The following is a 13,123-nucleotide window of genomic DNA, read 5'->3' as shown; positions in this document are numbered from 1 at the left end:
ATGCCTTTATACAAACACTGCTTTTTGAGAAATGGTTACAATGGCCAAATGCTAATTCATCCCAGTTAGTGCCTGTGATAGTCAAAAACAGCTCTATTCCCATTGGTCACTGGTACTTGTAGTTAGGTAACTAAGCTAACATTGCCATGATTGGATCCAAGCGATAAGGCAGTGACTCCACCTCCACCCTCTGGGTTCGCACATTTTTTTTTGCACTATTGCGTACACCTATCTTACAAAGTAGGCTGCTGGAGGACGGCTCATAATAATGGCTGGAACAGAGCGAATGGAATTTGATGCCATTCAGCTCCAGCCATTACCACAAGCCTGTCCTCCCCAATTAAGGTGCCACCAACCTCCTGTGCGACCCTATCCTTTCACATCTACCCTAGGGTCTATGGGGGGGGGGGGGGGGGGGTTGTTTCTGGATGGGGCCTATAGTCTTCCTCTCTCTTCCCTACAGCCAAGCTAAACAGTACCTGTGATGAGATGTGCACTGACGAGGGTTGCTGGGGGCCCGGCCCCACCATGTGTTTTACATGCCTGTATTACACCCGTAGGGGGCGCTGTGTACGGGCCTGTCACCTACAGGAGGGGTGAGATAGCCCAATGAGACCAGAGGCAAACTATTGATACTTCTCATATGTCAAATATATCTACTGTAGGCTTGTGCTGTGTTAATGTTTTAACAGTTTCCCCCTCGCCTCTTCAGGGTGCCACGAGAGTATGTACTGAATAACAGGTGTCTAGAATGTGACCCAGAGTGTATGGTGAATGGACCACAAAGCTGCTTTGGACCAGTAGGCTACTTTCACTTCAAATCCATCTCAATTGTCTCATCTAAAATGATCTTGACATTCTCACGTGATATTGAGTTACATAACAAATTCAGAGAATTAGACTAATTCTGTGTGGCTTGGTTTTACTCAAGACAAGTGATTATTTCAGTGAAGATCAACAATTCTGGAAACCTCTGACCCTCCTCTCTCGCCCTGTGAAGGGCCCTGACAAATGTTTGGCGTGCGCTCACGTCAAAGATGGCCCCCACTGTGTATATCAGTGCCCACAAGGCGTTCTCGGGGACGGGGATAGGCACATCTGGAAATACACAGACAAGAAGCGAGAATGTCAGCTCTGCCATGAGAACTGTACCCAGGGGTAAGGCATAGACTACCCATCTATTACCCATCTATTTCTAACTCTTTGTTGTAAAGCCAATGTCAGCCTATTTTGAATGAATGTCTGTTGATAGACCATGAACATTTTACCATGGTCAAGACTGTGTGAAGTAGTCTCCTGACCATAGTATCCCCTCCTTCCTGTCTGCAGATGCTCTGGACCTGGACTGAGTGGCTGCAGCACCAGAGGGTGAGTGAGGATCATCTTGGTTCCAGGTCTGTTTGTGCTGTTTAACATAGTTATTTCTTTAACTAGGCAAGTCAGTTAAGAACAAATTCCTATTTACAATGACGGCCTACCAAAAGGCAAAAGCCCTCCTGCAGATACAGGTGCTGGGATATATGACACACACACACACCATGACAAGAGACAACACTACATTAAGACCTACATAGCAAGGCAACAACACAACATGGTAGCAGCACAAAACATGGTACAAACATTAATGTGCACAGACAACAGCACAAAGGGCAAGAAGGTAGAGACAACAATACATCACGCAAAGCAGCCACAACTGTCAGTAAGAGTGTCCATGAGTCTATGAAGTGAAGAGATTGAGATAAGACTTTCCAGTTTGAGTGTTTGTTGCAGCTCGTTCCAGTCACTAGCTGCAGCGAACTGAAAAGATGAGCGACCCAGGGATGTGTGTGCTTTGGGGACCCTTTAACAGAATGTGACTGGCAGAACGGGTGTTATATGTGGAGGACGAGGGCTGCAGTAGATAAAGTTGAAGTCGGAAGTTTACATACACCTTAGCCAAATACATTTAAACTCAGTTTCACAATTCCTGACATTTAATCCTATAAAAAATTCCCTCTTAGGTCAGTTAGGAACACCCACTGTATTTTAAGAATGTGAAATGTCAGAATAATAGGAGTGATTTATTTCAGCTTTTATTTATTTCATCACATTCCCAGTGGGTCAGAAGTTTACATAAAGCAATGCTACCAAATACTAATTGAGTTTTAAATTGTTTAACTTGGGTCAAATGTTTTGGGTAGCCTTCCACAAGCTTCCCTCAATAAGTTGGGTGAATTTTGGCCCATTCCTCCTGACAGAGCTGGTGTAACTCACCCCTGTGTTGTTGCTACTCTCCCAGTGGTCACGTTTTGTCGGTGGTGGTGGCCAGAGTGGTGGGAGGCCTCCTAGTGTTTGTGGTCCTCGCCCTGGGTGTTTTTGTGCTGCTCCGCAGACGCCACCTCGTCAGGAAGAGGACACTGCGCCGTCTGCTGCAGGAGAGAGAGGTAACAGACACAGGAAGGACACAAACTGTATATTTGGACATGCATTAAACATGCGCATATAGGCTGCGTTCACAGTCACACATGCAGCCCAATTATGATCTTTTTTCCACTAATTGTTTTTTTGACCAATCACATCAGTTCTTTTTCAGAGCTGTATTTGATTGGTCAAAAGACCAATTAGTCAGCTGTGCCACCAGAGACTCTGGGTTCGCGCCCAGGCTCTGTCGTAACTGGCCGCGACCGTGGGGCAACGCACAATTGGCCTAGTGTCGTCCTGGTTAGGGAGGGTTTGGCCGGTAGGGAAATCCTTGTCTCATCGCGCACCAGCGACTCCTATGGCGGGCTGGGCGCAGTGCGCGCTAACCAAGGTTGCCAGGTGCACGGTGTTTCCTCCGACACATTGGTGCGGCTGGCTTCCGGGTTGGATGGCGCTGTGTTAAGAAGCAGTGCGGCTTGGTTGGGTTGTGTATCGGAGGACACATGACTTTCAACCTTCGTCTCTCCCGAGCCATACGGGAGTTGTAGCGATGAGACAAGATAGTAGCTACTAAACAATTGGATACCACGAAATTGGGGAGAAAAAGGGGTAAAATAAAAAAAATACCAATTAGTGACAAAGATCAGAAATGTAAAAGTAAGCTACAAAAAAGATTCAAATAATTCCAATCCTGAGTAAAATGCAACAGCGGTTTAGTGTATTGAACAGCTGGCTTTAGGACCATGCAGCGCATCACTCAGAGAGCAGAGATGTTGTCAGACAGTTTGCTTTGGTTTAGGCAGTACGTGGATTGCTTTGAGTTTTATGTCGGCATTTGAGCGCGGCCTTGTAAGCCTCGCAGCCAGCTGTTCTATGCACCAGACACTTTCACATTGATGTCGGCATAGACGGCGCGTTAAATAGGCTAGGGGAAGTAAATAGAATTTTACAAAATTAGCTATATAACTACTCGTGCCTAATACAGAAATAAAATCATTCAAAATACTACACCAGAGATGGCGATTTAAATCAAATGTATTTATAAAGCCCTTCTTACATCATCTGATATCTCAAAGTGCTGTACAGAAACCCAGCCTAAAACCCCAAACAGCAAGTAATGCAGGTGTAGAAGCACGGTGGCTAGGAAAAACTCCCTAGAGAGTCCAGAACCTAGGAAGAAACCTAGAGAGGAACCAGGCTATGAGGGGTGGCCAGTGCTCTTCTGGCTGTGCTGGGTGGCGATTATAACAGAACATGGCCAAGATGTTCAAATGTTCATAGATGACCAGCAGGGTCAAATAATAATAATCACAGTGGCTGTCGAGGGTGCAACAGGTCAGCACCTCAGGAGTAAATGTCAGTTGGCTTTTCATAGCCGATCATTTAGAGTATCTCTACCGCTCCTGCTGTCTCTAGAGAGTTGAAAACAGCAGGGCTGGGACAGATAGCATGTCCGGTGAACAGGTCAGGGTTCCATAGCCGTAGGCTGAACAGTTGAAACTGGAGCAGCAGCATGGCCAGGTGGGCTGGGGACAGCAAGGAGTCATCAGGCCAGGTAGTGCTGAGGCATGGTCCTAGTGCTCAGGTCCTCCGAGAGATTTAGCTTCTTTTAAAAATGAGCTGTGGTTTGTTTTAAGTGCGCAGTTTGGTCAGCCTGCGCTGACTACGCAATCTACTCATCACATTAGGAATAGTAGCCTATTTTACATTAGTCTATAGATGCATGCAATCCTTTATTATAAAGGTGCAATTTTATGGGATATCGCTTCCCAAAACTTGAAACTCTGTGCTGCAGATGAATGTCAGCATTAGATATTGGCCTTGTGACTCGATAGTCTGTATTGTGTATTTATTTCACATTGAACTGCAAGTGTATTTGAGGTTGAGTAGAGGTTGACTTTGTACATGCCGTAATCCAAATAGCATTTTAGAGTTTTTAAATTGTGTAGAAACTGAGTAAATTAGCTTCAATTTACCCACTTTCCCATACCCTAGGTTTAACTGAACTGATGCCACTGGTGTAAACGCAGCCATACAAACTCAATCACAGACATGACACGCTCATGTACAACATTCAACCACAGGGGCCAACATGTTAATGACACTTTTACAGGGATGAATGACACACTGGAGGTAGATAAGACACTTTGCTTTGTTGTTGCTCCCATAGTTGGTTGAACCCCTGACCCCAAGTGGAGAGGCACCCAACCAGGCCCTGCTCCGCATTCTGAAGGAAACTGAGTTTAAGAAGATCAAAGTGTTGGGATCAGGGGCCTTTGGAACTGTCTTTAAGGTAAGCAAAGTGATCAGTGCTTTTTTAATGGAGGTGGTTCAGACAGTGAATGAGTAACCTTCCATGAGACCTGAGAAACAGTCTTGTGGCAGGACACCGGGGTCTAAATCCAGTCGATCACACTGTACACAAATCATTAGTGATCAAACTGATTTTATAAAATGTGTTCCTCATCCAGGAATAGAGTTGTGTGTCCATTAGTTTGTAAAATTAGTTTGTAAAAGGTGACATAAACGTGTTCTCTCCCCAGGGCATGTGGATTCCTGAGGGAGAAAACGTGAAGATCCCTGTTGCCATTAAGGTGTTGAGAGAGGCCACTTCACCAAAAGCCAACAAGGAGATTCTAGACGTGAGCAAACTGTTTGTATAGATGTTTCTAAATGCAGCCCAGGCGTTCCCGGTTGGCCTTCTTTTTTTACTTGCAGTCTGGCTGCACTTCTCAGCATGTTTTTACATTTACGTCACTTAGCAGACACTCTTATCCACAGAGACTTACAACAGCAATTAGTGTTAAGTACCTTGCTCGAGGGCACATTGACAGAGCTTTATCGGCTTGGAGATTCGAACCAGCAACCTTTTCGGTTATTGGCCCAACAATCTTAACTGCTAGGCTACCTGCCACCCAGCAACCTTCCAGCAGATTGCTATATCCTTTTCATGTGTTTTCTGAGATTTTAGACACTTCTCCAGGCATTGTGAGATCTGAAAAGATGACCTGGAACATCCTCCATCTTTTCTGTCTGCAGGAGGCCTATGTGATGGCTAGCGTGGAGCACCCCCATGTGTGTCGTCTACTGGGCATCTGCCTGACATCCACGGTGCAGCTCATCACCCAGATCATGCCCTACGGCTGTCTGCTGGACTATGTCAAGGAGAACAAGGACAACATCGGCTCCCAGTGCCTGCTTAACTGGTGTGTGCAAATCGCCAAGGTGAGCAAACAGGAAATGACTTTGCTGTGTTACATTGGTGCTTTGTCTTATTTTGTAAATAAGTATGCCATACTCATGACTTTGGGGAAAACAGTCCCTCCCAACTAATCACCAGCAAGCCTGTCAAATAAGTTCTTAGTCAGATCAAGATTGACTGACAAACATGACAAGTCTCAAATAGAACCATGCCAGCTGCTATAACAACTGTATAACCAGATACGTCTGCAATATGTAGACGAACAGCAGGTAGCGTGATTGATTATAACAAACGGGAACAAGCTTTGCTTTCTTCAACACTCACTCTGCTCTCGCAGTATTTCAGGTGTGATTAGGAATGGGTCTTTGACAGACTGATGTATTCACTTAACTTCTTTGAACCCCGTCCCCCCACGCACATCCCCCAAAACCCCTGACCTGAGTGGAGCTCTCTTCCCAGCCTTGGTTGTGACCTTGCCTCTGGTTATTCTTCAGTCTATTTGTACAGTAAGCCTGCTGAGGGCTAATTATTGAATACACAGAGGTCTATCTGTTCACGGCTTGTCTTGCTGTCTCAAAGAGCAACATTGTCTCATTGATTCAATGGAGATATGGATCAAAGCAGGGAGGGGCTGTAGCTATAAAGATACTAATAATGATGTGTTTTATAGAGAAGGGTGAATTAGGCGGTTAAGTCCCACTCAAAGTAGCCCTCTATGGAAGGTTGAGTATTGGGAGGTCACATTAAAGTGCCTGGTGAAAGGGACCGTGTTCGTGTCAACATTAGTACAAATGCTTACCTCTGGATAAACCAATGTCAAATTGTAGTGATATACTTTTTTTCTCATTATAAAGTGCTTTACATTGTAAGGGGGTCCTCATCTCATCCACTACCAATGTATATGTACAGTGTCCATATCAGGACAGCCTCTGAGTCACAAGGAGTTGGTGTCTGATGTCCATATGTCTTTTGGATGATGTCTGCAGGGTATGAACTACCTGGAGGAGCATCACCTGGTGCACCGTGACCTGGCAGCCAGGAACGTTCTGGTGAAGACGCCTCACCACCTCAAGATCACCGATTTTGGACTGGCCAAGCTGCTCACCGCAGACGAGAAGGAGTACCACGCAGATGGGGGAAAGGTTGGAGCAACTAACATCACTGCCGTAGTCACATTTAGTGTTTTTATACAAACAGTCATGCAAGTCATAGAAAATGTGGGAATTTCTCTCACAATGAATGAACCCTGAACACAATTAACTTCCAATAAAGAATTGTTACAGGATGGGCAATGGACTTGGCTGACCAATAATCCTCCTTCCTACTGTAGGTGCCCATAAAGTGGATGGCACTGGAGTCCATCCTTCACTGGACCTATACACATCAGAGCGATGTGTGGAGCTACGGTAAGTCCAACTGGACAAACAGTACAACACAACAAATATTTGTGGATATAGTCAAACTGAAATTCTGAACAACTACAGCTTCCGAAAGTGTCTACCTCTTTGTTCTACTGTTGGTGTTTCTGTAATGACATACAGGTGTGACAGTGTGGGAGCTGATGACGTTTGGGTCCAAGCCCTACGATGGCATCCCGGCCATTGAGATAGCTGGAGTCCTGGAGAAAGGAGAGCGCCTGCCCCAGCCCCCCATCTGTACCATAGACGTCTACATGATCATGGTCAAATGTGAGTCATGTGCAGCATAGATATGTAAAGGGGATACCTAGTTATTTGCACAATTGAACGCATTCAACCGAAGTGTGTACACATGTTTGTTTACACAATCAAGGGGTTTTATGTCTTACCTACCTTCAGGCTGGATGATCGATGCAGAGAGCAGACCACGGTTCAGGGAGCTCATCTCAGAGTTCTCCAAAATGGCCCGGGATCCATCTCGCTATCTGGTCATTCAGGTCATTTAAAAATACTTTACTCCCTCAGAATTAGATATTCTATTAGATGGTTGCATCAACTCTTATTTCTTTGATGGGACATTACAGGAAAGGTCTCTATCATAAAATAAATGTTTAATCCTAATGGGATTTGATCTATTTAGGATCAATCAAAATGAAATATTTACCCATATTGTAGTTAGGTCCCCCTTGTGTGCGCGTTTTTGTTTTTGCCCAAGCACTACACAGCTAATTCAAATAATTTAAGCTTGATGATACATTGGTTATTTGAATCAGCTGTGTAGTGCTAGGGCAAAAAACAAAACTTGCACCCGGCAGGACCGAGTTTGGGAAACTCTGCAATAGGCAATAAAAAGTATTGAAAGCTATGATGGTATGTTTACTTAATTTGCTGATGAGAGCCATTTATGACCGAAGTGTCATGTTTAAAGAAAGACTAAAACACCAAGCTTTTAATCTAATTTACTCTAAATGTAAATTTCAGGGGGATGATCGCATGTACCTGCCCAGTCCCACGGAACCTATGTTCTACCGTAGCCTGATCAGTACATCAGAGAACATGGAGGATGCTGAGGAGTATCTTCACCCCTATAAGGATCTCTCCACCAGACAGACCACCCAGCACCACAACTCTAGGGTAAGCGCACACACGCGCACAAACGCACAAACAAACATGTGCACACACACATCTGATGTTTGACGTCTCAATCGTCTCAACACAGAATGGCCATCCAATGAGAGAGAACAGTGTGATCCTTCGCTACATCACAGATCCCACCCACGGTGGTTCTCTAGAGAAGGACATCACAGACCCCACCCACGGTGGTTCTCTAGAGAAGGACATCACAGACCCCACCCACGGTGGTTCTCTAGAGAAAGATTTCCCAGCTCTTCCAGGTACAGTACAAACGTTGTCTATGATGAGTTATTCAATTAACGTTCAACACATATGCATTGAGGGCGTAACACTTCACCATCTCTGCTCTGTAATGTAAGCCTGGGTATTTACTTGACCTTTGTCTGTATTCTAGAATACCTTAACCAGAACGGGAACACCAGGCTCTCTGACGTCTTCAACCCCAGCTATGAGGACCCCACTGAGCCAGCCTGGGCTAGTAGGCCCTCCTCTGGGTACGACCCGGACGTCAAGTTCTTCAACTTCCTGCCGTGCGTGCTGGAGATCCCTGAGTACCACAACATGGCCCGCAGTACCCTCCCTCGCTCCGTCTGCGAGCGCATGGACAACCCAGACTACCAGGAGGACTTCCTGCCTCAGGCCACACCCACCAGAAGTCACTTCCTGCCTGCAGTAGAGAACCTGGAGTACCTCGGGTTGAGCGCTGCTGTACACGCCCCTGTACGCTAGGGGTTTCCTCCCACAGAACACAGGGACAGTGAGGGACTATGGGACCTAAAGGAACTTGGATGGAGACAGATGTGGGACATCAGGGAAGGGTTTGGAGAGATTACAGTAGTGTGGTTGTGTGGAGTGAATAGGCTTTTTGCGTCGTCCTTGGATGTAAGTCAGCCGAAACCAAGATGGCGTCTGTCATGAATTGATGCTCCTGGGAAATGTGTATTCTATTTCAAATCCATGAAGCATCCACAGGTGAGTTTGGGTGACTTTCCAATCAGAAGAATGAGCCAAAGCCTTGACAATACAATTATGTCACGCAAGTAATTTATTTGTACACTGTTGTTTGGTCAGTTCGGGTCGAGTGTGTGAAACAGTTGTTTTTTTATTTGTCTTGCCATGAAATGTGAATGTGGAGTGAACTGAGTACACACTGAGATACTGACCATTAAGGTCAGTGGTGGACCTTATGCTTACATTGTATTGTGGACACAGTTTATTAGAGCTTTTCACTGTTGTACACACTTGAATACCAAGACTCAAACGATTTTGGGTACCGAGAGCTACTGGTAATTAAGAGGGTCAATTCAAAGTATTTTCAAAAAACGACACACAAATGTACAGATTGTGTTAGGCGTGCATTGATCTACACAAAAACGGTAAATTAATGGCGACATATTCAGGTCTCACTCTTTATCTTAGAAAGAAAACTGGTCTGTAAGTCTTAACTCTTGCTAGTATTAATAATTGCAATAAGGATTGAAAACTGGAAGAGCACAAATAGACACTATAAAAGAACTCTATGGGTGGAGAACGATTAAATGAAGGTGTGGCGGTGTGCCGTATTCTGACCTTGAATTAACCCCTCCCCCATTCATGGTTTCCTAGCTTTTAAAGATGGTGGAATTAATTAAAGTTCAGAATACGGCGTGGAGAAAAAAAATACTATATAAACACAAATATATATATATATATACAGTTTTTTTTTTTTTTTTACTAAGTCTGGCTTTCATCTTACTCTTGAAAGTTGTAATAGTAGATGCACAAGGATAAATGTCAAAATTGGGTAGTAGCATCAGTTTTCCTCTTGTCAGTCATTGTATACCTTGCGAGCTATTTATAACTAAAGTCAAATGTCCAGATCAACTAGACCGTGTCAGCTAAAGTGTTTTAGCTAGCTTTTTTTGTCTAAGAAAAAGCATGATCTGGCGTATATTCTGAAAAAAATATTTAGTGTAGAGGCGCAGACTAAGGACGAATTAACTGTAAGCTATAAAAATGTAGTTTATATATGAACTCCCAGTAACTTATTGGGTAAAACAACAGGGTCACCCTGAAGAAGGCAGAGTGATGCCGAAACGTTGGTGGTTTACCCAATAAATTACTGGGAGTTTATATATAGAGTGTGCAATTCTTTATTTTTATAGCTAAGTTTTTTAGCTCATAGATTTTGTTGTAATGTTTGAGTCACTCAAATCACATGAATATACATTAGGCATGACAAAATGTGTAGAATTGCAGGAAATAAACTTTAAACCTTACATTTTATTTCAGCCAACAAGAGGGGAGTGAGCAGTTTCTCATGAACAGTGCTTGTGCCCATAGAAATAGACATGTTGTGCACGCAGGGGGGATGCAGATGTTCCCCAATGCTGGAAGGGGGGCCTGAGTGAAAAAGTTTGGGAACCCCTGGTCAAGTGAACCTACCGGTTCTTTCAGATAGAAATAACAGCATTAGCCATGCATTATTGTTTACAACTTGATAAGAGCTAGGTAAATGAGTGATCCGTTTGGATAAGGGAATTGTAAATGACACTTGTTTTAGATAAACACTACATGACAAAAAGTATTTGGACACCTGCTCTTCGAACATCTAATTCCAAAATCATGGGTATTAATATATTGCTGTGGGGACTTGCTTCCATTCAGCCACGAGCATTAGTGAGATCGGGCACTGATGTTGGGCGAGTAGGCCCGGCTCGCAGTCAGCCCAAAGGTGATAGATTGGGTTTAGGTCAGGCCAGTCAAGTTCTTCCACACTAATCTCGACAAACCATTTCTGTATGGACCTCGCTTTGTGCACAGGGGCATTGTCATGCTGAAACAGGAAAGGGCCTTGCCCAAACTGTTGCCACAAAGTTGGAAGCACAGAATCATCTAGAATGTATGCTGTAGCGTTAAGATTTCCCTTCACTGGAACTAAGGGGCCTAGCCCGAACCATGAAAAACAGCCCCAGACCATTATTCTTCATCCACCAAACTTTACAGTTGGCACTATGCATTAGGGCAGGTAGTGTTGTACCAGGATCCGCCAAACCCATATTCGTCCGTCGGACTGCCGTTTCCACTGCTCCAGAGTCCAATGGCGATGAGCTTTACACCACTCCAGGGGATGTTTGGCATTGTGCATGGTGATCTTAGGCTTGTGTGCAGGTACTCGGCCATGGAAACCAATTTTATAAAGCTCCCGACAAACAGTTATGGTGCTGACGTTGCTTCCAGAGGCAGTTTGGAACTTGGTAGTGAGTGTTGCAACCGAGGACCGACGATTTCTACGCGCTTCTGTCATGTGGACTGTTAGCTCTTGTTAACAGCAGATACGTCAGATTATTTGTGAAATTTCTACTTGTCTAACAAATCCATTTTTTTTATAATGGAGATTGTTTTAACAACCTGGATTTGTCTCTATCCTCGGGTTGAACATCCACATGTGAATTAATTTATGAGTGTACAGTACCAATTCAGATGTATTTCCCCAGAAATCAGCAGTCTTAAGCAATGTTAGGAAAAAGTTAGCTACTTGTACATAAATGAACATTCCCTGGAAATCCCTTCATTGTGACTCCATTCCTTTTGTTAAACCTAGAATTCATAGGCTGCGTTAACACAGGCAGCCCAATTCTGATATTTTTTACGCCACTAATTGGTCTTTTAACTAATCACATCAGATCTTTTCAAATATCTTTTTCCCGGGAGGGGTGACGCAGTGGTCTAAGGCACTGCATCACAGTGCTAGCTAGCTGTGCCACTAGAGATTCTGGGTTTGAGTCCAGGCTCTGTCGCAGCCAGCCGCAACCGCAAGACCCATGGGGCGGAGCACAATTGGCCCAGGGTCGTCTGGGTTAGGGGAGGGTTTGGCCGGCAGGGATGTCATCGTCCCATCGCACACCAGCAACTCCTGTGGCAGGCCGGGCGCAGTCCACGCTGATGCGGTTGCTAGGTGTACTACGGTGGTTCCTCCGCCGCATTGGTGAGGCTGGCTTCTGGGTTAAGTGGACATTGTGTCAAGAAGCAGTGCGGCTTGGTTGGGTTGTGTTTCGGAGGACACACGGCTCTCGACCTTCCCCTCTCCTGAGTCCGTATGGGAGTTGCAGCAATGAGACAAGACTGTAACTACCATTTGGATACCACGAAATTGGGGAAAAAATGCGGTTTAAAAAAAGGGAAAATACAACTAAAATATATTTTTCAGAGCTGATTTGATTGGTTAAAAGATATTTATCAGAATTGGGTTGCCTGTGTAAATGCAGCCTTAGTTGCTACATCAATTTTGTTTTACTTAAATTAATTACATTGATTCTTGATGAATATAACTTATAAATGCCTCATGAGTTTAGCTCAACTGTCGTACCACATCAGAACCCCAAATAAGCTTTTTACTCCAATGTTTATAAGCGGTATACATGTAAACAAACACTGTATAACCTCAAAACATGGTTGAAACTATACTTTTAAATATCATGGATGGTCAGTCCTTGTATCCATTGCTCTGTCTATGAATTTGAGAGTGGTTATATTTCTCCAGGCCCATCTCTCATCTTTTTTCTAGCCGATAACAGAGGCGGCTCAAGCACTGTTTTTATGATTGTCTATGTTATTACAGAGGGGTTAGAAGTCAGTAATGCAAGTAGAAAATAGTCGGTAATTCAACTCAATTTAAGCAGTTGGTAATTGTGAGACAACTGCACGCTCACTGAGCCAACAGTGTTTGACACGTTACCATGACGTTCTTCCTGTGTTTGTATACTGTATCTACTAGTATTTGGTGTTTAGGAAATCAATTTTAATTGTGCACTTCACACATACAAAAGTACAACATTCCACTGTAATGCTATGTCCTAGACGCTACAATGCTTAAAATAAAGGAATGACATTTTAATTTCTTAAAAAGTCAAAGCTACGTATAATCAAATTATTTCAGGTTTTCCGTCGGCAACAGAAGCAGACACAATCATAATTATGTTTTTCAAAC

The 13,123-nt window shown here is 44.1% G+C and overlaps 1 protein-coding gene across 1 annotated transcript in view; it reads left to right on the top strand.

Moving 5' to 3' along the window:
* Positions 1–13,047, top strand: part of LOC109899305 (melanoma receptor tyrosine-protein kinase) — a 49,533-nt gene extending 36,486 nt beyond the window's left edge. The window contains exons 13-27 of the mRNA XM_020494400.2: positions 464–596; positions 713–800; positions 1,001–1,158; positions 1,330–1,368; positions 2,279–2,423; positions 4,571–4,693; positions 4,944–5,042; positions 5,440–5,625; positions 6,589–6,744; positions 6,933–7,008; positions 7,144–7,290; positions 7,420–7,517; positions 8,002–8,154; positions 8,240–8,414; positions 8,549–13,047. Of these exons, the coding sequence (XP_020349989.1) occupies positions 464–596; positions 713–800; positions 1,001–1,158; positions 1,330–1,368; positions 2,279–2,423; positions 4,571–4,693; positions 4,944–5,042; positions 5,440–5,625; positions 6,589–6,744; positions 6,933–7,008; positions 7,144–7,290; positions 7,420–7,517; positions 8,002–8,154; positions 8,240–8,414; positions 8,549–8,883 (2,111 nt within the window). The 3' untranslated portion in view covers positions 8,884–13,047. The remainder of the gene's footprint in view (positions 1–463; positions 597–712; positions 801–1,000; positions 1,159–1,329; positions 1,369–2,278; positions 2,424–4,570; positions 4,694–4,943; positions 5,043–5,439; positions 5,626–6,588; positions 6,745–6,932; positions 7,009–7,143; positions 7,291–7,419; positions 7,518–8,001; positions 8,155–8,239; positions 8,415–8,548) is intronic.
* Positions 13,048–13,123: the final 76 nt, after the last annotated feature.

Source organism: Oncorhynchus kisutch, linkage group LG11, assembly GCF_002021735.2.
Source record: "Oncorhynchus kisutch isolate 150728-3 linkage group LG11, Okis_V2, whole genome shotgun sequence".
In the NCBI taxonomy this organism is placed as follows: Eukaryota; Metazoa; Chordata; class Actinopteri; order Salmoniformes; family Salmonidae; genus Oncorhynchus; species Oncorhynchus kisutch.
This window is presented reverse-complemented; position numbering and strand designations above follow the sequence as displayed.